The 25,801-nt window shown below is 39.7% G+C and overlaps 1 protein-coding gene across 1 annotated transcript; it reads left to right on the top strand.

Annotated features, from left to right (window-relative positions):
• Positions 1-8,496: 8,496 nt before the first annotated feature.
• On the top strand, positions 8,497-11,700 carry arl4ca (ADP-ribosylation factor-like 4Ca). Its single transcript, XM_005452318.4, has one exon. The coding sequence runs from the start codon at positions 9,192-9,194 to the stop codon at positions 9,774-9,776; it is 585 nt and encodes a 194-aa protein (XP_005452375.1). The 5' UTR covers positions 8,497-9,191; the 3' UTR covers positions 9,777-11,700.
• Positions 11,701-25,801: the final 14,101 nt, after the last annotated feature.

Here is a 25,801-nt window from a genome sequence, read left to right as displayed (position 1 = left end):
GGTGTTAAAAACACTATATAGGCAACACTCTTGGGCCCGATGTTATGCCAGAGGAGTTTTGGAGCGGTGCAGTTACTGAGTCAGCAGAGCATTGGTGACTTTAATAAACCTCAGCTCTCAGCAGTGACCCCGCTCTGTAACTTTATGTGACTGAGTTGCTGTGGTTTGTAAAGACTTCCACTTTGCAGTAAAACCACTCACAATGAACTATCTAGCAGGCAAAAAATTTAACAAACTGACTTGTTGTAATGGTGTCGTCCCATTATAGTACAACCTTCAGTGTACTTCAGTGAGGTTTTTAAAGCAACCGATCCTTTAACAAGTGTTCGTGAAGGCCGAATGCATGGGTAGCGGCTTGATTTTATACACCTGTAGCCATGAGACTGAAGACGCCTGAATTCAACGATTAAGAGGTGTGGGCCAGTACCTTTGTCCATTTAGTGTGCATTGTATGTCAATCTGATATGGAAATCATCATACAGTACTGTGCATAAGGCTTCTTGAAGGACATTCAAAGCTCTTCCTTGGATGTTTCTGCCTTTTGTTCTGTTCTCTGTCAACATGATCCCACACTGCTTCAATAATGTTGAGGTCCTATTGAGGATTGGGGAGGCCAATCCATGACTGATAGTGCTCCATTGTGTTTTTCTATAGAGGTATGATTTTACTGCACTGGCAGTGTGTTTGGGATCATTGTCATGATGAAAGATGAAGCTGTTGCCAATCAGATGCTTTCCAGATGGTATTTCATGGTGGATCAAAATCCGATGGTACTTTTCTGTGTTGAACAATGTCCAGTCCAACACCACTGGCTGAAATGCAGCGCCAAACCATTGCAGAGGTCCACATGGATCTCGCGCGTCCTGTGTCAGGTCTTTGCTGAATGTGTTCCTGTTTCTTTAAGACATAACTTTCAGATAATGTCCTGCACTTGTCCTGTTTCCTCAGTTTTTTTTAAGGACAAACTACACACCATGCACAGATATGGTGAGTTTTTAGCTAATATCGCTTTGGAAATCCCCTTATTAGTGTAAAAATATTATTTTATGTCTGTCAAACTGTGTTATATTTAGTGTTTTTCACAGATTCAACTAAAGAAATGGGAGCAAATTATTTATTTTTGCAACAGGATGCTAATAACAAAGTGGCTAAAGACACAATTTAAAAACTGTTTTTTGCTAAGTTGTCTGTTGCTACTTTTAAGAAGAAGCTTAATACCCACCTGTGTAAGTTAGCTTTTAGTTAGCTTTAAACTCCATTTAAACTGTTTTAATTGTTGTCTTTTTGCCTTTTAATTTATTTTATATTTACATATATTTTGTGACTTTTGTGCTTACAAATTACTTTGTAAATACACTTTCCTTACTTTTCCCTGTGTTTTTGGTTTCCACTAAACTTCTAAAGGAAATATCAACTTCTTTAGGTTTCCTATACTTACTAGCTAGTCCCTCACAATGTCAATTTGCTGCTGAGCAAGTTGTATGTGGTGGCATTTTGCAAGTTTTTGCCTCTCAGTTGCAGGCAGCTGTGGACAAAAATGACATAAAGCAGTACAACTGTTGCTGGGCAACCAAAGAAATTTATTGAAATTATATATAAATGTCTGTAAGGATCAGAGAAGCTGCAGATTTAGCTGATAATTCTATTTAGAGTACATGAATAATTGATACAGCGGTATTAGAAAAGTTAAGACTCTTATCTTGTTGTGTGTGTGCACACACAGACACATACACACACACACACACACACACACACACACACATATATAAATATGTATATATATATTGTATTTCTTACAATTAGCTACATTTAGCATAAATTGTTGCCCCTCTGCAGGCTGCTGAAATTTGTCTAATCAAAAGAAAGTGGGCTTTTGGGGAGGGGCTCCTTAAAGAGACAGAATCTAAGATACATAATGGTTGAACTGGAAGGCTGCATACAAGGCACAGTACAAGATAAGTAATGCTCTAGTGACTAACCTTATTTATGCAGCACACTGTTCATGCCCTGAATCCATGTGCTCGTACCATGTACGGTCTGAACTGCTTATTAAAAAGTGCAAATTCAACCTGAATCTGTGAGATAATGTTTCTACATCGCCTTTGTACAAAGACACGTTTGAAGGGAGATAAACTTAAATGTAAAAACTGAATCTTCTTCAGGGAAATGAAAGCAGATCAGAGTGTTTCTATCACCTGAAACATATCTTAAACAATAATCTGCCATCATCCTGTGAGGTTTAGAAGCCGGTGTTATTGCCCTGGTCTGGAAAAACAGAGGAACAGAGATGTACGCGGTAAGCAAGAGATCTTCTCTTCCCTTTGTTAATTCCAGACAAATTGGCCTGCTTGGAGCAGCTTTTGAAAATGCAGAACAGGTGGCGAGATGAAAAGCTCAGGGACGAGCCGCCGCTCTGTTTCATCTGCCGTTCCTTTCCGGAGGTTTCTGGAGGATGTGTGGAAACAGGCCAGGCCGGTTTCACCTCGTGGGCCTGACGAACATAAAGGGCCCTTGAAAGATAAAGAGAAACGCAAAGCAAAACTCCCTTCATCTGCTCTTTCTCACGTCTCGGGCCTTCGGCTGCACGCTGGATGCAGGGGAGCCCCAGATGTAGAAGCCTCGGCGGTGATTATCAGAGCTTCAGTGTCTCTGATGTGCTGCAAGCTGTAAGAACTTATCAAGCTAAAGATAAACAGAGCTGTGCACCTTCTTTTCTTTCAGGCTGAAGAAAACAGTAAAAAGGGGCCTTCCTCTTTATCAAAGCAGCAGGTGAAAATCTTGATTGCATGTACATTTTGGCACCTGGGTGCTGAAAACTAGAGCAGCTCGACTCCTTTCTATGAACACAAACCCACAGGACTTCACTTTTAAGGATGTGCACACATATTTGTAAGGTGGACCCACTACACCTGAGAGACAGAATAATAAGGAACTATAATTTATAGTTTAAAAGGTTAAGTGTAATTATTGTAGATAAGAAAAATCTGCTAAGGCTACAAAGATTACGCCTGAAAAATCATCTCCATATACAATGTCAATTTTACATTTCATGGTCTTTTTTGGGGGGAGTGGTTTTGCCGTAGCTACCTGCCTTAAAGCCTGTAACCTACCACCTTTTCCACTTCATACAGAAAAAAAAGGTACCTTTTTTCCTCTGAGTGAAGAGGAGATGAAAGCAGCAGTGGTCAGCAGCAACAGCTCCATGTTATTTTATGTGGAGGAAAGTAAGGCTTGGTAGGAAAGGGGAAAGATGTCTTTTTACTGACTATAACAGCTCCCTTCTGTCCTTTAAAATTACCAGACTCTACTCCTGGTGAGGATATTATCTACCAGCTCATTTGTCGAATATGTAAACAAAACTATAAGAGAGTATGTGTAAAAGCAGACGTTTTTGCAGTGTGCTGCTCTAGAGCATTTAGGTGTCTGTTAACACAATATCACAATCTTCCCAGGAGTGGACATCACAGAAAACTCACCCTCAGAAAAACACCCTCAAACTCAGTTAGCATGTTACATGTTAAAGTTCATGACATCACAATTAAATGTGGACTGAACAAGTTTGGCTTGTTCGGAAGGGTTGCAGGAGAAAGCCGCTTCTATTTAAAAAGAACACGGCAGCTCGGTTTGTAAAGCTGCATCTGAACAAAACACAAGACTTCAGGAACGATGTCCTTTGGACAGACGAGACCAAAGTGGAGATGTTTGGTCATCATGCAAAACCAAACTCAACATATCAGCACAAACACCTCGTACCAGCTGTCAGCACGGTGGTGGAGAGGTCATGATTTGGGCACCTTGACGTCACTGAGTCAACCATGAACTCCTCTGTGTACCAAAGTATTCTAGAGTCAAATGTGAGGACATCTGTCTGACTGCTAAAGCTTGGCCTGGTCATGAAACAGAACAATGATCCCAAGCGCACCCAGTCAAAGTCCAGACCTGAACCTGACTGGGTCATTGCTGTGGTAGGACCTTAAGAGAGCTGTGCATAAATGAATGCCCGCAAACCTCGATGAACTCAAGTAACCCATTCTTTCACATATGTTCCTAGAAGCGGTCTGCATGCCTTAGGTGCTTCATTTCATACACCTGTGGCCATGGAAGTGATTGCAACACCTGAATTCAATCCTTCGGGTGTGTGACTGAATACTTTTGGCAGTATAGTGTAAGTGGTTTACATCATTTGAGTTGGCAGTCCTCCAGTGTGGTCAGGGCCACGTTCACACTGCTGGCTCATGGGTAACCAAAAAGCCTCCCAGTGCAGCCTAAAGAGATCAGGTTTGATGTGTCCACACTGCATCCTAGTTTTATTTGGTTGATCATGTTTACATATTTTACCTTGGTAGTACTTTAATTTGGTGATACTTTTTTAAGGAAATCTTTTTTGCAAGGACTCAAAATCCTCTGAGATGTAGATCACTTCAGCCCATGTATCTGATTCATTTTACATCATCTGAGTTATAGATGTGTTTTTTCTCTTTTTCTTCAGAAAGTTGGCAGTTGATAGTTAAACAGCTTGTTTGAGGCTCTCTCAGCATCTGTCTGCAGCTCGTCATCTGTTACCTGTGGAACAGCGAGGAGGTGGTGGAATAAATGAGAAGTAAATCAGAGAGGGAGACTCTTGTTTTATGGATGAGAAGGCGGCGTGGGCGGTGGGCGAGAGACATCCAGCCTTGTTAGAGAGAGAAAGAGAGAGAGGAGCGCAATTAGAGTGAGTTGTGGTCTTATAAAGTTAAGCTGCGTGTATGTGTGTGTGTGCGCGCGTGGGCGTGTCCACACCCTGTTTATAATTCGTTTTATTGATCTCGAACGCACTAATAAAAGGGGAATCAATAAAGGAGGAGGACAGCGAGGACAATTAGTCGGGTCTTGATGACTCAGGTTGTGTTGTCGTTTAGGGACTGGCTTTCTTTCCCCTCTGCTAACACTGCTGCTGCACACACACACACTTGCTTTCACTTCTTCTGGCTAATTAGATGAATTTTTTGTGCCCGGGGGGGATGGAATTTAATGAAGGCTCACAATGAGAGTTGTTATCAGATCATATCCGATCAGCAGCAGGTACGACAGGTGCTGTAAAGATGCAACGTGAGCGCTTGTTGTTGCAGTCAAACTGAAGCATGAGTGTCAGTCATGACAAAGCAAACTTATAGTCATTTATATCTGGAGGGATGCTGTGCTATGCTGTGCTCTTGTATAATAAGGAGAAGGCATCGACAAGACCATAGATAGATAGATAGATAGATAGATAGATAGATAGATAGATAGATAGATAGATAGATAGATAGATAGATAGATAGATAGATAGATAGATAGATAGATATTTGTGTTTGGGGGACTCTGAGGTTTTTCCAAGCAGCTGAGAGATGTAATCTCTTCAGTGTATCCTAGATCGCCTTTGCCCTTCAGGGGAAGCTCTCTGCTCTCTCTAAGTGCTCTTGTTAGTGGATGTGGAGGCCAGGCCACCTGATGCAGTCGTCCTTCATCCTGAATATAGGTTTGGACTCATCATAATCCATGGTTCTACTGTTCTGATGTCCACTCCTTGTGCTTCTTTGACTCCCTCCGTAGTTGTTTCTTGGCCGCAGTTGGCCGCCATGAAGGCCTGATTCACACCGTCTCCTCCTAACAGCAGCGGAAAATGGGCACATGGACCGATGGATGGATCTTGAGAGCTATCTGCTGCTTGAACTCTGGGCTTCGATGTGGACTCTAATCTTAGATGCTGTTAGTTGGGGATTGATGATGGTGATTTTGTGAAGCTCACCTTTACATCTTAAAGTAACAATGGACTGTTAATGCTTCTTATTTCGTCGAGTTGAGTCCATCACATCTAGGGCTGTCGCAATGCTGATAATAACCATGATACGTAAAAACTTTAGACTATGAAAATTAAGATCAACAGGTTTGGGGACTCTTTTTGAGCTTTGAAAAAATGTGTCACTAACACGATGTCAGTCTGAGTGAGTGTTTGTTAGAAGCTTTGAATGGAGGATAAGATTTTTTATGTGAATTTAAACACTCACTTTGCTAAACTTACATTTTTTCCTGAAAAAAAGCAGCTTAGATTTGGTCTGTCGTGAAGAAAAAGAACAGCAGTTTGATTTTTTTGTGTGTTTGCAAACTTTTCCTCTGACTACAGAAAACTGCTCGTACTCCAGTGAGAAACTGTGCTGCCATCTAGTGGTACACATGTTAAATGATCACATGCCTTATACTTTTAACACCAACAACACATGTATGTAACAAAGTTTATGGGGACAGTGGGTTTATTATATAGCACAAAAAAGCCAAAATGTAATGAAGTGAAGACACGAGAACATTAAAGGAGCACGTCTCATTTTCTTGTGTAATTCTGGATTATTGTTGCTTAAAAGGCACATTATTATTTTCTGTTATCCTGAGACGACTTTTAATGTTCATTTAGTTTTACAGATGAATTAAAGACAGCATAGAGTTAGATCATTAGTGTAAACCAATCAGGTGTCAGTTCTGTTACAGATCCCAGACCTGCTCCAAACCAGATTCTGAGTCAGAGTCTGCATTCCCTCCAACATGAACAATGTAAAAATAATTTTACCTGCAAACCACAAAATCCAGAATCATGTTAAGCAATTTTTCTTGTATACAAAAACATTTTTTTTAAAAAGTGGAAACTTTCAGAATTATTATAATTAAATCATATCAAACCCATTCAAAGTCTTTTAAACATGTAGACACAGGTTGAGATATAATTTAAAATTTTGTGAGTATGTGCGATGGACATGCTGCAGAAATAAATAGATTAACAAATAATGTAGCTAATTAGTCAAAAGTATCGGCTATATCATCGATAAAAGTCAAATCTGACAAGGCATGTTTATATTGTTTGATGAGGTGCGTCTTGTATTTTCTTATGGAATACCAAAGCTGCCAAAATAAAAAAATGTAAACAATTAAATAAACAAGGAAATAAACAAATAAATCACTCAGAATCAATAAATGAAATAATCAATACAGACGCAGATAAAATAAAGAAAGAAAACAGAGACATATATAATAACTCTTGTTTACATTTATTTTATTATTATTTTATTTTATGCATTTAATAGCATTGTTTCTTTGTTTATTATCATTATTATTATTATTTTGGCAGTTTTCATCCTCTTCATTTTTTTAAGCCGCCAGAACATGCAGTGCAGTGTTCACGTTTGGATCTCCAATATTTAAATCTGAGAAAAAAACCTCATCAACGTCCCAATATTCTTTGCAATGATTGATGATTTTATTTTATTGATGATATTATTTATTATTACGTAGTAAAGTGTATAAAGACAAATACATCTTAATGATGAAATTACATTAATTTTGCTGTAGTTGTTTTTTCGTTAACAGCTGATATACATGAACAAAAAGAGAGAAACTGTTTTAGAACATTTTTGGTGACTTTAACTATATTGAACACTACACATCTGTATGTCACTCAGCATTTCAACAAAAATTAATCAACGAAAATTTTGATTTATTTATTGGAAAATTTGTGCATAGAGTAAAATGATAACAATAATAATAATAATTCTGCAGAACACTCTTCCTCATCACTGTTAAATTATTTATTTATTTAAATGATTTACTGTAACTGTTGCATATGTTAAAGGTGGATCTCATTTTAAGTACAATATATTCTGTTACTTACATTTGCAGTGGCTGTCCTGTGAGGACCACGTATCTCTGAATTTTTAAAGAAAACAGGCCTGCATCTTGATTTTTTTAAAAGCAAAACAGTTGGCTGAACATATTACATTCAGTCATTGTCACAGATGCTAATCTGAAATTGCTGCTGAGCCGGCATCTGGTCAGCGTGACTGTTTTATTAGATGGTTAGCACTGACATCCCCTCTCCATCATCGACGCAGTTTTCCTTGCTAATGTACTAAAGAAGTTGGTCATCTACATCTAGCAGGAGATTAAAGGTGATCATACCAAATATTGACTTTCAAACATGTTAGAATTGCCTAGTATGCTGTATTTCCATGTATATTTGCACATTTTTCAATAAGTCGCTGCACCTATTTCCCGTTTTCCTAGAAACATATAAAGAAATGAATTGAACGCCTGTTGGGAACCACTGCTCAAACACACAGTGAAGATGAATCCTGCTCCATGTGAGTGTTGCTTTTGGTTGAAACTAATTACTGACTGCTTGGAATAACTTTTAGCTGTTTCTCTGTGAGTCCGCCTGTTGGGGCCTGCTGATGCTTCATTCTAGATGTTTCCAAATTTAAGGGCCATGTTTCATGACGTCAAGCTGTGCTGGGTAATATTTGGTCAATATTGACTCACTGTCCATCTATTCCATCTAATCCCAGGCTTTATTTGCCTTCTTCTTTCTTTTGTTTTATGGCGACAGTGGCAGTCACTTAAATGACAAGCTGACTGCAGGCTGGAGGAAACCATTTTTGATATATATTTATATTTATATATATTATCTTACAATTAGTGTATCTTTATATTTGCACTCATGAAGTCACAGCTGCTTGTAGTTGCGTATTTTTACCACCAGGTGTCAGAGTCTCACAGCTGAGGACGCCTCCCTGTGCAGAGGAAAGGCGACTGAACACCTTTCATATTAAGATCCTTTATCCACCCCGCTGGCAGGTTTTCTGTCACGAATGTGAAAGGCTTTTACTTTTTAAAGCCCTTTCGCGTAACCGGAAGCCAGATTTTATTGCGTTTTTCCCGTCTGACTTGACGCGTCTCTCCATGGCAGCGTTCAGTGGCTGATCCACGCGTCACGCTCCATCACTTCGTGCGTGTGTTGTGTGCCGCTACATGAAGGCAGCTGCTCGGAGACAAGCGGCCAGATGCGGAGACGCGATGTGACAGGCGGCCGCGCGTAATTTGGAGAGAGTGTGGTGCGCGAGAGTGCATGCAGCCGCTGTACGTGCTGTGATTTGACAATTGTGGACGGCAGATGCGGTTGGAGTGAGTCCAGGGATGCTGCGGCGTTTCTTGCTGCCGGAGTGCCGCCGCGCAACGAGGGGCTGTGCCCCCAACTTCTGCTGAGAGAGGAGAAGCCGTTTTAATTTTTACGCGTTTTAATAACCCACGATGGATCACTCCCGGGACCTTTAAGCGTCCCCTGAGGTGATCTCGCTCGCTGCTGTGGGGCTGTGGGAGTGCACGCTGTCTCTCCTCCCCAGCCTGCAGACATGGGGAATAGTTTCTCCAATCTGGCTGCCTTCCAGTCCCTGCACATAGTCATGCTCGGCTTGGACTCTGCGGGCAAAACCACCGTCCTCTACCGGCTCAAATTCAACGAGTTCGTCAACACGGTGCCCACCATCGGCTTCAACACGGAGAGGATCCGGCTGGGCGGCGCGGGGGCCTCTAGGGGCATCAGCTGTCACTTCTGGGACGTCGGGGGCCAGGAGAAGCTGCGGCCCCTGTGGAAGCCTTACAGCCGCTGCACGGACGGCATCGTGTACGTGGTAGACTCTGTGGACACCGAGAGGCTGGAGGAGGCTCGCACCGAGCTGCACAAGATCACCCGGTTCGCCGAGAACCAGGGGACACCGCTCCTGGTTATCGCCAACAAGCAGGACCTGCCCCGGGCTCTGGACGTCGGGGAGATCGAGAGGCAGCTCGCTCTGGCGGAGCTAAGCCCCTCCACACCGTACCACGTCCAGCCGGCCTGCGCCATCATCGGAGAGGGACTGGACGAGGGCATGGACAAGCTGTACGAGATGATCGTGAAGAGGAGGAAGTCATTGAAGCAGAAGAAAAAGAAGCAGTGATGCCAGGCTTTGGCTGGATGATGGCTAATAAACTATGACATATCCCATCTATAGAAACAGGATGGATTAAACAAAAAAAGAAAGAAGAAAAAACACCACAGAAATACTGCAATTCTCCATATAGGAGGAAAATATACTCATAGGGATGCAAAATGAGCTGAAAATGCATATCACATAACTCATTAGCATCCATACTTTCCTGTAGGAATGCGTATTTGCAGAAGAAATCTATATAGTATAATCATGAATAGCATAAATTCTAAAAAATAGTGATATTAAAGTCAGATTTATGGGAAGAATATTGATTGTTTACCTTGGTAGATGACTGTTTTAATGTTCTTCACAGGCAGTTGTGTCTGTGCACACTGTGGCTCTCTCTGCACTCTCCCTGATGGAGGAGTATTAATAGGACTGTTTCATTAGGGATGTGTGTATTGTAGCGGAGATGTTTTATAAAGTGTATTGATCCACTGGCAGAGCTCCCTGTTGCTGTGCTGTGCACAGATGTGAGAAGGCTGCTGTAAATGTGATTAGGGATGCACTCATGCACAGGTCAGTGTTTAGAGCTGCGAGGTGGTGTTACACCAAAGATGATTCCCAAGAGATGACACAGAAACTCTGCTTTGGTGGGGTTTTTTGTTGTTGTTGTTGTTTTTTTACAGCCTTCCCTGCCAAACTGAGATATAGATATATATATGTCTGGAATGACTGGCTTATGAGGAAAATAATTAAATAAACTATGTTGTATAGAATGAATTTGAGCTATATGAAATCAGTTCTTCCTCATCCCTCATCTTGCTCATTTTCTGTGTCTTCCTCAGTGGAACCACCTTTGATTATCCCTCCTCTTGAAGTCAAGTTGAAGGCCTTCTGCTCTGTGACAAGCTGATTTGATCTGTTTTGGAGAATTTTACTAAAGCTGCATCTGTTTTTTTCCCTATTTTTAGCAGTTCAACTTTTTTCAGCTATATATGCAACTGTTTTATGTATTTAATGCAATATTGCCACAAGAATAATACGGCTTGATGGTACAAGAGTTGCACATGGACACTGTGGGTCCATTTAAGCCATTATATGTAATTGTTGCTATAGTTCAAGCTTAATTGTACCTAATAAAAACTGGACATTGTACATTAATATAACTGTTGTTAGGGTTGGCTGATAAATACAGCAAACACTGATTATATTATTTGTGTATCCATCTACTCTTACTTTTCACACAAAATTCTCTCTTAAATTCTCAAACTTAAATTTAGTTATATAATAATGCTGAATGGAAGGGAAATTACACAACCAATTAATCAAACTACCATCAGAAATCTTACACCAAAACATGACATAGTCATCAGCATATAGAGTCATTTTTAGCTGCTTTAGTTGCTCTAAAGCAAACCAGCTGCCCCTCAGAGTTCTTGAGAAGTGTTATGAGTGCATCCCAGACTGATTCAACCTGCTGGCAGTGAAAGGACACGTGTTCAGAGCCTGTTTTCATCTCCAAGGTGCCAAAAATCTACATCTTGTCAAAGCTGCTGGTATTTTAGAGATGCCTCAATTTGGCATTACTATCACAGGAGTGGATATTTTTAGTCAGCTGTTTGGAAAAAACAGCAAATACAATTTTTGTTCCTCAAGCGCAGAATGTTTTAAAAGTCCCAATGTTGTTGTTTTAAATAACAGCGATACTAATAACAGCCATACAAAGTCAAAATTTTAACTCAAATATTATAACTCAAAACTAAAACTTAAAATAACTCAAAACTGAGAAAATAACTTGACATTTTGAGGTAACTCAAAATGTCAACTCAGCTCTGCTGATCTGGAATTGTTTCCCCCCGTAGTCAAACAGCCCTAATTGAGATGTGATATTTTATCCCAAATCAATATTATTTTTAGTCACCAAATGCCATGTAAAATGTAAAAAAAAACCAAACAAACAGGAAATGATAAAAAGCCAAACTAACGCTTGATAAACCTGTGTTGAACAGCACTGTTGACTTTTGCCGTCCAGCACAAACAGCAGAGGACAACCTTTTGTGTGATGCTAGCAGCTTTGTCAAAATTCCCTGGGGTGACAATAGGTGGACAGTCGAGAAGCCGAGTGTCTTCCTGTCACAGTGAAGAAGTGAAACAAACCAACAGGCTGGAACCTGTTCAGCTGCGCATAAAATATTTTACAGAGTGAGAAATAACCATAAAGGTTAATATCAACATAATGTTTCACATACCTGACAGCCAACTTGCAGAGGAGGCCATAAAAAGTCACTGACATTAGCATTTGGTCTTAAATGACAAGACTGTTGAATGTCTTGTACGGACTGTTCTCTGATGCCACGTTCACGATGAAAGACAAGAAGAAATGAAACAGCATTATTGTGCTGCAGCTTGATGTCTACAAAGTAAACAAACTGTAGAACCTTAGTCACAGGTGACTGTGTTGTCATACCTGTAGCTCAAGTGGGCAGACATGAATGTTACCTGTTTTTCTTTCTTTTTTTTACAGTCAGGATTTCTGATGTGAACGTGGCATCTTTCTGCTAAGTCGAGCTGTGTCCAACATTGCATGACAGCCACTACTTCAGACAATGTAAATGATACAGTACTATAGTGTTACAGCCACGATACAGCAAGACCAAACTATGTATTACAAGCCAAAACAGGAAAAAAGGAAAAAGTATTTTTGGGATTAAACTCTTTGTAATTCAACTTGTGTGTTGTTTGACTTGTGTTTGGTTTCCAAAGGTTTAATCAGGGTGGGAAAATCCCAGCAGCTCCCAGCTAAAAAATATAATTTAAAGGCTGTATATCTGCAGTAAAACTTCACGGCCTTTGCACGTTTCACTGCTGTTGTACTTACTGCTTTAAACTCAGATTTAGGTAGTTGCTCTCTTTTTGAGCAGCCTGATATTGTTTCAAGGTTTTTACCTTTTACTACTAATAATGCTAATTGTGTGTAAATTTAAAAATATAATAAACTATAGGGTCAACAAAAACAACACTCATTGGCCACTTCAGTAGGTAAACTTGCATGTTTTTAGCAACTGCTGATCTACTGTGATTTCGCCACACAATCGCCTAAAGATTTTACACAGAATGGTCCAAAAGAGAGAAAACATCCAGTGAACAGTAGTTCTCTGGGTGTAAATGTGCTGTTGATTTCAGAGGTCAGACGAGAATGGCCATGGCGCTTTGAGCTGTTAGGAAGGCAACAGTAACTAAAATAAACACTTGTTACAACCAAGGTTTGCAGGAGAGCATCTGAACAGCAGTAAAAGTGCACACTGCTACTCCTGTCAGCTAAGAACAGAAAACTGAGTCTACAATTCACCAAAACTGGACAAGATTGTAAAAACGTTGTTTGGTCTGATGAGTCTCGATTTCTGCTGCAGCATTCTGATGGCAGGGTCAGAATTTGGTGTAAACAACATGAAAACATGTATTAATGTTTAGTCTGGTGGTGATGGTGTAATGGAGTGAGGGGTATTTTCTTGGGATATTTTGGCCTCCTCAGTATCAGTATATTTAAAAATGATTTACTGTTATTGGACAGTCGTAAGAGTGCAGTGATGTGGACAGTCCCAGGTGTCCCAGGAGCTTCAGTGCTAGTTTATCCAGGATTAAAGGCAGAACAGAAGTCAACACCAACAATTCAACAGCTTTAAACACCACAGCCTGAGTATTGTTGCTGACCACGACCATCCCTCTATGACCACAGTGTACCATCTTCTGTGGCTGCGTCCAGCAAGATAACCCACTATGTCACAAAGCTCAGATTATCTCACCCTGGTTTCTTGAGCTTGACACTGAGTTCTGTACTCAAATGGCCTCTGCAGTCACCAGATCTCAGTCCAATACCGCACCTCTGGGATGTTCAGCCAACAATCTGCAGCAACTGTGTGATGCTGTCATGTCATTATGGACCAAACTCTTAGAGGAATCTATGCCATGAAGAATTAAACAGTTTCTGGGGACAAAAGCGGGTCCAGCTCAGTATTGGCAAGATGTACCTAATGAAGTAGTTGGTGAATATATGCTGTTCTGCTACACAGTAGCAACAATATATATACTCTGTTTTATTGTAGTACATGCTGCTATGGCATGCACCTCAACCAAAATGAATTAGTCTATCGATTAAACTGCTATTGTTAATTGAAAAGATTGAGGCCATGTGTTTAGAGGTTGTTGCACTAATTAATTTACACTATATTAATATTGTTAATAGCTGAAGGTTTGCCAAGTCAGCTAGATTACCCCACTCTATAATTAAAGCCAATAAACTCTCCAATAAACTGAGAAATAAATTGTTACCTTAAGCTGCCATGTTTAAAAAACAAAATATTGTGTACTGTTTGGGTTTTGCTTCCTCCATTTAACTTGTGGCATTTTATGTTTAGGGATTATGAAAAGGAAGCTCTAAAAGCAGGCTGAAATGCCATGTCCAAGGATAGAGCACAATCAAAGTGCTTGTTTTCCTTCTTTCTGTTGACTCGCTTTCTGTCTAGTGCCAAATATACCTTCCTCCAGTCATCGTGTTTACAGCCAAATGGCTTCCTGTCTTATTATTATGGTTTATGTCACTCATGTAACTCAGTGTAATTGCACCACACACACTGTGCTCCTGAAATGAGACAGTTATCTCTCGACTTTGGTTAAACTGTCTGGAGGAAGAAGAATGCATTCAGTGGTTTATCTGAGTATCAGACATGCTGTATCTGAGCTAAGAGGAGAACTGGGAGGCAAAAGGTCACTGTTTCAAGTCGCAGGCAGGCATGGGAATCCAGTGCCCGTATACGCAAACAGATATTTTAAGCTTTGATTGGATCCCTGAGGATTTAAAAACAAGCCTATAACAACACATGTGAGCAATGGATGATGATGCATTTTATTCTCATGGAGCTCATGGAGCTTCTCTTAATGAAGAAGTTAACAGAAGTTCTATTACTAAAAGAACTACACAAACAGGACAACGAGTTCGCACATTTAGTCCTCCTTGCTAAAAACTGCACTTACTTTAAAAAAAAACTGTAGTTCTTAATATTTATGTTTAAATGATCGTCCTCAAGTGTCCATAGTAATTATAACAGGAAAAAAGGTCAAAAGGACAGTTAAGAGCTCCAAAATCAGCACAGGGAGGAGGTTGGGGTTGATGTGTGGGTCAGCGTCGGACATTGCTTTTTATTGTGCAGTCCCTCTGTTTCTCAGTCGGGTCAATGCTCATCAAAATACCAAGAGAGCCAAGGCAAAACCATTCAGCTCAAGGCTTAATAACAAGACCTTGCAACTAACTTTAAAACTTTATGATAAAATACAGCGCTGCGCGAAAGGCTTGATCCAGTCCTCATTTAATCATGTTTTACTAGTGCAAACACAGCATGCAGTATACAAGGAAAAACAGAGTTTGTAAAATTCTAATGAGCAAGCAAAGAGGTTCCAGCCCGGTTTGTATTTATCTGTCTTGTTTTCCTGCTTCCTTTTCTGCATGTTTCTGTTGGTGGGCCATCAAGGGGATTTCATGTTTTATCTGTGCATGCTGATAATCCTCCACACTTCCACCCTCGCCGTCCAAAATGTATGGCCGTCACATTTTTGCTTTGCATGCGAAAGCTTTGAACGCCAACGTTAACATGCTTAAAAATGGTGCTGAATGTGCACGAGTGGGATTATTTTATGTATTTAAAGCGTTGCCAATGTTGTGTTGTCAGATTTTTGTTGACAGTTCAAACCGTTTGTCTAAACATGCGGTTGAATTACAGCATGTAGTTGAGTTACTGCAAATCACCAAGGATTAGAGTTCTTAAAAAAAACAACAACAACAAACAATTATATGGGGAAAAGCTATACAAATACAGGGCTGTAAAGGCCATATCAAGTACTCCCAACCAAACAAATTATACATTTTTAAAATTTTCAGTTTAAAATTGAGGCAGCTTTGCAGAAACAATTTATATATCTGCCTGTTTATATCAATATTAAATGTTTATATAGAAAGCATTGGTTTGTAAACTCTATTAAATCCTTGACTTGAGCATTATAGCCATGGTTGGTCACTGGTTGTTGGGGAAAAATGTGTATTCACCAACCGGTTGGCGATTGGCTGCTGGAGTTTTCTGACTGTTCCCAAAAAAAGTGCATTACCAAAAACCTACTTGCAATTGCTTTGATCTCTAGGGGATTGCCACAGTTGAACACATTTCGCATGAAAGACACGTGTCTGTAAAGACTCGCCAACTAACTGCTGAGCGGCAATGAAATTCAAGAGAGTGCAACACAAACCAGAAATGGAAAACTTTGACTTTTAAAGTTAAACTTAAGCCTTACTGCTGCAGCAAATATATTTAAACAAGTACAGCCTTTACTTTGAAGGTGAACGGTCTTCCCTGTAAGCTTGTATTGAATATTTTAGTTTCACTGCAGTTTGGTGACCAGTCGGTGAGCATTTGCAGACAGATTGATATAAACAATGGGCCACTGCAGAAACATGCTAGCAAACAAACAATCACAAGAAAGTTAGCACTTTTTGCAACCAATTGCACCCAGCAAATTTCACCAACCTCCAACTACCACTTACAAGTGGTCAGGGAATATGTAACAGCTGGACTCTATAGATATGAATATGGATGCAGTAATGAATGAAACTGCAATGTGGTGCAAGTGTGTACTTCTCTGGCTCTATTTTGTAAAAAGTTGGTGCAGGCTGTTATCTACACCTTATGTGTGAAAAGTTAATATAGTGCAATGAAGACCTGGTACCGTAAAGTCTTGGTTAAGTTCTGCCAAATAAATGTGCTATGTGTCTCTCTAAGCCAGGGGTGTCGAAGTCCAGGCCTCGAGGGCCGGTGTCCTGCAGGTTTTAGATAACACCCTGGGTGAACACACCTGAATCAAATGAGTAGTTCATTACCAGGCCTCTGGAGAACTACAAGACATGTTGAGGAGGTAATTTAGCCATTTGAATCAGCTGTGTTGGATCAAGGTCACATCCAAAACCTGCAGGACACCAGCCCTCGAGGCCTGGAGTTCGACACCTGTGCTCTAAGCTAATCTGGTAATTGCTAGTGCTAATAGCTAACATTGCTAGCTTCTCCACCCTCACCAGCTCATGTTACAAATGGATATTTCTACCTCATTTATGGTGTTTACCAGGGGTTCACTGATTGGTCTGTATGTTTGTGTGCCTAAGGCCACAGCAACTTAATAAGTAAATAATATACAAATAAAATACTAGGCAAATATGCAGCACAAACTTTTTGGACGGTATCACACAGCAAACTAAAGATTTTCCAAAAGGCACCAGTTACAGTCAATCATTCAGTGATTCAGATTCTGAAGCCTATCAGAGACAGCTCTGTCAATCAAAGCACCTTAATAATGCATAACTTTATAAGAAGTTCACCTCCTCTTCGTGTATTATGAGAAATATGAAGTCGTTAACTGTAGAGACTTGAAGCAGGCTGTAAACATGTTTATTTCTGTTGTACAGTTGGGGACTGACTCAATTTAGGAGCCAGACTCTAGTGGGCACATGAGTGACTGCAGCTTTTTGGCTTTATTTTTCATCTCTGTAGGTTTCACACTGAATCAGCCACAGCTGGTATTTTCAATTACAACCTCTTACTGCCGCTGAAATGTCTCCTGCTGTAAAATGAAACACCCATAGTTTGTCTCCAAGGGCTTAGAGCCAATTTGTGTTTTCTGCATAAACACTGCTGGTCATCAAACAATTTCAAAACTTCTAAAATGGGGTTAAAAAAATCTTTAATTTATCAGTGTGGGGAAGTTTTCTCAATATGTCTTTAAATCTTCCTTCACTGGTCTCCAATCTGCCACAGACAGAATCAGTTGTTGCGTGATTTATTGTTGAATGTTGTTAGGGTTAGCTGCTGTTGAGACAACACAGGCTTAGCAGTTTTACTTGTTCTGATGATCAAGTAAAAAGCTGTTGAAACACTAAAGCTGACTTTAGTCTGGCCTTTTAGTCCTCTTTCTCCTCTGAGCTGCAGGTCTGCAAGTTCAGGCCTTGATCTTTTTCAGTCTTTCGAGTCCATTGGTTGTAAAATCTTCCTGTTCAGCCAAAGATGTCAAATCTGTCTTCATCAATTTTTCTAATCAAATCTCAGCCTTAAATCAGATCTATCCTTTTAACATAAATATCCACAGATGGTATACAATACATGAACTGCACATATATGTATCAGAGGACAGAAGGACTGATAGAGTCCTTCTCGAGACTGAACAATATCACATCGGTAAGACTTTTAAAGTGGAGGAAAGAACCAGAACCAGAGGATTGTTAGTCTGCTGCTTGTGATCTGTCAGAACCTGATGAGTCCTGGTTTGGTGCCAAATAGCTATCTGAATCTGTGGACTTTTGGACCTCTGCTGAAGACTTTTTTGACTTGCCTGACCTCCCGACCACCTCTGAAACATTATCTGCTTTGTGGCAAAGTATCAGAGGACATATGGAGCACTCTTTGATGAAGTTTCCACTTTATCTTAGGTGAATAAAATTCTAGCACTTTATTCATTTGTTACTCAGCATTAATGCTGCGCGCCATTTGAAGTGGAAAAGTCCTGAGTTCCAGAGCAATGACCAGGTTCTATCGATGAACATACTGCAGCTGTCTTTTTTTTAACCAGAAAAAAATGTTGCATTGAGCAATATTTACAGCAACTACCACTGGAATGCACTTAACTGTCGCTCCCAGTTCGATATCCAACTGCCAAGGCAAAAGGAAAGCTAGTAATGATATCCCAAATCTAGTATCTGTGTTAGTGCATTGCAGTGTTACGATTCATGGATGCAGCTTGCATTGGGTCATCAATTAGTGCTCTTCCCACCGTTTCAAATAAGGTCATTTCTGGCTCCAAAAATCTACTTAACGGCATCCAAATTGCTAAAGCTGAGGCTTCTAAATGTGGCTTTGTCCAATTTTATATACAATACGTTTGTGCTGTTCCTAATTTGGTCTTTTAGCCTTTAGTTTTATCTTCCATCTGAATACACCTGCAGCCATGGGACTGAAGACACCTAAATTCAAGGATTAGGAAGTGTGGGACAATACTTTTGTCCATTTAGTGTGCACTGTATCTCAGTCTGATACAAAAATCATCATACAGTAATGTGCATAAGGCTTCTTGAAGGACATTCAAAGCTCTTCTTTGGATGTTTCTGCCTTTTGTTCTGTTCTCTGTCAACATGATCCCACAGTGTTTCAGTAATGTTGAGGTCCGGGCTCTGGGGAGGCCAATCCATGACTGATAGTGCTCCACTGTGTGTTTTTCTATCTGGGTATGACTTTATTACATATTGCTCAAGACCACTTTAAAAACATACGAAAATCTGTGGCTCCTTGGAAACAAAACATAAAGAGATGAGAGGTAGCTTAGGACGTTTGTGCAAAAATCCAAAGCTTAGTTTATTAAAGCTCATGTTCTGCTTGCTTCACTTTGCTCGCTTAAATGTGGTCTTAAAAATATTTTCAGGTGTGATTTTCTTTTAACTTTTGCACAGATGCTAGCTAAGCTAAGCTATGAAGAACAACTACTTTTTTCTGTAACTTACAATCTCATCATCCTGAAACATCCATTTGAATGGTCATTTTTTCTTCAAGTTGAATCAAAAACCATTTCACAGTTTCTACATCTGAAGTGGAGATAATTGCATTATTTATTAGCTAGCATTAGCTGGATAAAAGTTATGCGAATTGTATGTAAATACAAATAAAATCTTGACCCTGACTACAAAAAAATCATTATTATTATTAGTAGTAGTAGTATTATTATTACCAAAGTGCCACAAATCTAGGCTCTAACTTAGGGCTCCATAAAAACCCTAAAGAAACCCAATCATGATGTTCTGCGGCTCGACATTGTCTCAAATTACAGAAGAATGCAGGAGGAATTTCCACCATTCATCACATCTGGTTCTCTCTCGGCACATCATAATTTCTATCCCTCTGTTCAAAATGGATCAATAGCACACTGGAGATGAGCTCTTGCTATTAAAATGCAAATTCCGCCTATGTGCTGCTATTGCAGCCTGTTCTCAATCATCCCTCATTCACTGTGTTTGGGTTTTTGTGAAGCCATGAACCGGTTCAAGAGGAGGCTAATCCGGCAGCGTTTCCACCTGCACAGCACCAAGCTGGGTGAAACAAGAGTCACTGCTTACGTCACGGCTGAGGCTTCATTTGCAACAAGGCTCATTATCATTTTAATTACAGGCTTGGAGTCTGAGAAAGAGAGAGAGTAAGAGAGCCATCAGCAAGTCATTTAATATCAAATTAAGCAGTGAAATGCAGACGACAATATACCATAGAGTAAGACAGTTAAAATATGGAAGTAGCCTCATTCTTTTTTTTCTGTTTTACTCTAAATGGGATCATAACTTATAAAAAAAACCTAATGTTGTTATCAGTAATAGTTGAAACTGGTGAAAGAATCAAGTGAGAAGTAGAGTAATGTTCCCATTGATATTAATACCATCAAAAACAGTCGCCCCTTGCTGGCCAATAGAAAGAATGCAGATTTGATGCAATTCTGAGGCTGCGTCCATTTTTTATATACACACAGTCTACAATCATAGCTATATGTGTTCAGCAGCTCGTTAATGCAAATATCTAATCAGCAAATCATGTGACAGCAGCCCAGTGCCTCTAAACATGTAGACATGATAAAGATGACCTGCTGAAGTTCAAACTGAGCATCAGAATGGGAAACTACTAATCTACTGAGATTTTCCCCTCATAACCCTCTCTAGTGTTGACAGAGAACGTACCAAAAAAAGAAAATATCCAGTGAGACGCAGCTCAGAAGAGAATGGCCAACCTGAGGAGAGAAACAGTAACTCAAATAACCACTCGTTACAACTAAGGTATGCAGAAGAGCATCTCAGCAACAGCAGAAGACCACACCAGGTGCCACTCTTGTCAGCTAAGAATAAGAAACTGAGGCTACAGTTAAACAAAACTAGACAATAGAAGATTGGAAAAAAGTTGCCGGTCTGATGAGTCTTGATTTTCCAGTATCTGAGGACTTGATTTCAGAATTTGGTGTAAACAACATGAAAGTTTTTTAATAAGTATCATCTTGGCACACATTGGGCTCTTTAGTACCAACTGAACAATGTCATTCTGTTCTTTGGTGACTTAATATGTTCTCTGAGATTGTACAGATATGGAAAGCACACAAAGAACTATAAATAAAATGCAACATTCACAACAGAAATTGCCATAAGATGACTTATGTGACATGGGCGAATGAATATGTGGGGCAATTAGATCTAATTTCAGACATCTCAAGCTGGAAATATATATTTTGCAACATAGCTTTTCTACCATAATACACACTGCTTGTGTGCAACTCCTTGTCTACAAGGAGAGTGAAGGGAACAAAGTGAGACCCACAGAAGCAGAGGAGCATAATATACATCTGAATAATTGCTTATAGCAAAAAATGGAAAATGCATATTAAAAATAATTTAAGATTGATGATCCCGCCAACAATATTTTCCTGTACATGGACTTCTAACTGTCATCATGCAAACACGTGCAAAGCGACCGTGTGCAGCCTGATTTCTGGTGCGAAACAGAAGCAGCATCTCCTTCAGAAACCTCAGAAATCTGCTCAGATATGTGTAGGTGGCATCCTAGCTCTGATTCTCTCTTTGCTGCTGTCAAAGCAAATTATTTCGCATGTAGCACACCAACACACACACACACACATGCTGGAGGATTCACAATAAGGCTATTTAAATGCAAATCTGACAGCTTCCATTGTCCTTTCAGGTCATGTTTCAAAAAGAAATCATAAGTTTTCATTCAGTGAATAAAAATTTGCAGGTCAGTGTAAAAGCAGCAGGTTGTTTTCTGTGTCAGACCCTACACCCGATCTCAATCTTTTATTCATGCTCATGCTGCTATTAATATAACTTTATGTCAAAAAATTAGGGCATACAAGGCTACAACAGAAAAACAAAAAGCAACCCTGAAACTGAATTTAAACGCTGACTGTAGCTAAGGTTAAGACCGAAAATGGAGGGGTGAAGGTCTGGGAGAAAAATGTGAAATGGCGTCAGATTTATAACTTTAATGGCAGCTGTTTGGTGGAGCGTGTCATTAACGTGTTGAATTACACAGCTTACCTCTGTAATCCAAAGGGTGGGACACTCTAGAATGGGAATCTCCCAGAGGTTACTGGGAGAATATGTGAAGGGAAGACACTAAAAACATGCACGGGATGCCAGGCAGAATTGGTCTGTCTTGGTTTTGTAGTTATTTTGAGTAAAAGCAGTCTGTATGTATGTATGTATGTATTCCAGGAGGGGAAAGATTTTCAGTTCGTAGACACTGTGAGCAAATTTCACGCTTTCAGGACAAATTCAATAGATTCAGAGGTGTGTTTTATTTTGAAAGAACCAATGTGTCAGACCTTATTAAAACTATACAGTATTGTGAAAAATGAGGCACCAAAGTATTCCAGTCAAATGTGACGCTAATTGTCTGACAGCTAAAGCTTGACCCAAATCTCGAGTTGCTTTGCTGCTTTAGGACAATTTACTGTAAGTGATGGAACCATGAATTCTGCTCTCTACCAGGATCCCGAAGGAGAATGTCCAACATTCAGTTCATGCCCTGATGCTCAATAGCACTTGGGTTTGCAGCGGGACAATGATCTGAAACACTCTGCCAAGTCCTCCTGTGAAAAAAAGCCAAGGTTTTGGAGTTGCCTTAATTCAGATTGGGATGCTTTGGTATTACCTTAAATAGCATCCTGGTCACCCATCTAATGTGGCTGAATTAAAGCAATTCTGCGAAGAAGAGCGGAACAAAATTCCTCCACGGTGACTAATTTCCAAATATTGCAAATGCTTGATTACAGTTTTTGCTACCAAGGATGGCAAAACCATTATTAGATTTAGGGGGCAACAACTTTTTCACAGCACTCTATATTAGAGGGTTACATAGATTCTCTAATATACAGTGCTGAGGCCCATCATGTCCTCTAATGACGAACCATCTGTGTGGATGGCCTTAACATTTAAATGTGAGGCTAACTGGTGTAACTGAAATGCTAACATTAGCTTTGGCTGAATACCATCAGTTAACTTGACAACTGAATATTTTGTGTTCATTATAAATTGTAGTTTTTACAACTCTTCTAGTATACGTATAAACCCAAAGAAAACCCATTATGCAGCTAGCTTAATGCTAACTTACCATTTATGGTGCATGCAGTTAATTGGCTGAGCAGCGCTATTAGCTAAAACATAGCTGAAGATTATGCTTTAGTAATCACTTGTTTCACATTATAAACTAGTTATTAAAAGCTTAATATGGACTTTCTGTACAAAACATACTCAAATTTTAGATTTGAGTATGTTTTTGCATGTTTGGCAGCATACTTTTAGGTCATGAAGCTAAACGGTGCATCATCTTTTGTTTTCATGATATTTTGACTCCAGACGGAGCTGAGAGGAGTTTGGAAACTTTGAATGTTCTTATGTAACTTTCATTTTAATCCAAGTCAGTGAGTCTGAACTCCTTTCAGATTCAGTTGTAGTAAATGGGTCATACATTGAAGTGATTTTGGTCGTAAATAATGACAAAATGGACCCTGTAACCAAAAGTTATTTGTGTTTTTTCTAATGTTTCATGGTACAAAAAGGAGCATATGTACCTCAGGCATAAAAGTAGACTCCTAAAGTGTGCTAACAGAGCAGAGCTGCAGAGTCCCCTTCTCTCTGTTTATTCAACCTCACAGACTGCCAGAAATATGACTTTACAACACTGCTAACATGCCATTATAATACCTGGAACATTACATAAATATCACAGAATACTTTATTTCAGTACTTCTCCAGGTTTTATATAATTTCCTGTGAGTGTTAGCTCTAGGTCAGATCATCAACTTTTTCCAATTACTCCAAGCATTTTTCTTCCTCACATGCCCTCAAGCTCTGACTTCTTAATTGCCAAGTAAGTAAATAAAAGTGGTAGTTTCCTCAGTTGGAACATGTAAGCTGTACTTATGTAGGGAAATGATCTCACAGCAGGCATCAAGTGTGGCTAAAACATTGGCAGCACTCTTTAACTGTACTCACCACTTTCCTGTTTGATAGCGTTTCCACTGAAATATCATAGAGTCTATAATGACACCTCAGAGCCGACGAGCACAGCCAAATTTTAGTTTACCAGCTAAACTGTAACTGCAAGTTTATACTTTAGGTTTTGACCCAGCAGCAGTAGCTTCCTGAGACATGTGATGTGAGGTCAGCGAGGCTAAAAGCCACATTTCCTCAGCTGGAGATGAACCGAGTGATAGAGAGCTGAGGAAGTGGAATCAGATCTGCAATAGGAAGTAAACGAGGATGGGAGAAAATGTTTCTACTGGGGATTTGTTTATTTTCAGCTGATGAGAGAAGATAGTCAACTGACAGTAACCCTAAATAGCTTTATGTGATGGGAATGGGAAACAAAATCCCCAAAAGTTCTGAATGGAAGGTCTAGGTTTGTTTTTTACATCAGAGACTACTCACAGATAAACACTTTATTTAAAATGATGTAGGGTTTGTTTGAGAATTGAAGGTACACATTAAGCAGGAGGTCCTCACCCACATAAGTTTGAACTTCACACAATTCATTTTCTAAATTATAGTGATCTTTATGTACCGGTGTGGACCTTTGATGGATCAGTTTATGATAGAAAAGTCTTTATTTTAAAGGAACCACAAAAGATTCAGTTGTGGTGTGAACCTAATAATTGCATTTTGGGTGTAAAATGAAGATTTCATTAGAGAGAAAAAGTCAGAGCAGGTTGTCTCAGTAATGTTTTAATGTTTTTGCTATTTTCATAGTGCCACTAACAGAGACAAATGTCTTCTAAACACCGAAAATAAATCACTGACCAGCTTCACGGTGGTTCGGTTGTGCTGCTCCTGAAGCCAAATGTTAATTTCCTTCCCTTTAATTATTTGGATCATAAACGCCTGACCAATTAGCCTGTCTTTTTTTGTTTCAGTTCAACTTCTTGCACCAGAGGCACTTTCTTGCAATGCTGCCTTTGTACGAGTAGAACAATAGGAAGAACAAAAAAAAACCCTGCCCACTTGTATGAGCTGTTTCCATTAACTTTCAAAACTTATCTTCTTAAAAACTTTTTAAATACCTGAATGAAAGAACCTTTTTAATAAAACTTGCATGAGCTTTAAAATGTGAGCACTGTAGACGTTATCTTTGAGCCATTTAATGTTTTTTGGTTCAACTTGACCTCAAATTGCCGTAAAAGCTAAAAAAGAGCTTTGGTCTAGAAGAGTACATTCACTGGACAGCCAACAAAACAACATCAAGAAGATAATGCTGCTCCAAATCCTGACTTTCACGCAGATGCAGGCCTGTCCAGTTAGTTTGAGAAATCAATTATTTAGAGTTTGTATCCATATTATATGTCGTCTACTTCATTAGTTACACCTTGCTAGTACTGGGCTGGACCTCCTTTTGCCTTCAGAGCCGTCTTAATTCCTAATGGCACAGATTCAACATGGTCCTGGAAACATTCCTCAGAGATTTTGGTGCATGTTAACATCACAGCTTTACACAGTTGCTGCAAATTTGTCAGCTGCACATCGATGATGTGAATCTCTGGTTCCACCACGTCCCAAAAACGCTCTGATGGATTGAGATCTGGTGACTGTGGAGGCCGTTTGGGTACAGTGAACTAATTGTCATGGTCAAGAAACTAGTTTGAGATGATTTTGAGTTTTGTGACACGGTGTGTTATACTGCTGGAAGCAAGATGCTACACTGTGGTCATAAAGGGATGAACATGGTCAACAACAATACTCAGGCAGGCTGTGGTGTTTAAACAACGCTCAGTTTGCCTCAAAGTGTGCCACACGTTCATGTTGTCTACACCAATCTGTTACCCTTCCATCTGAATGTTGTAGTAAAAATGAGACCCAACGATATTTTTCCAACATTCTGGTTACTCTGTGTTAATTTCAGCCTCAGTTTGCTGTTTAAATGGACTGG

The sequence above is a fragment of the Oreochromis niloticus genome, linkage group LG23 (genome assembly GCF_001858045.2).
Source record: "Oreochromis niloticus isolate F11D_XX linkage group LG23, O_niloticus_UMD_NMBU, whole genome shotgun sequence".
Lineage (NCBI taxonomy): Eukaryota > Metazoa > Chordata > Actinopteri > Cichliformes > Cichlidae > Oreochromis > Oreochromis niloticus.
This window is presented reverse-complemented; position numbering and strand designations above follow the sequence as displayed.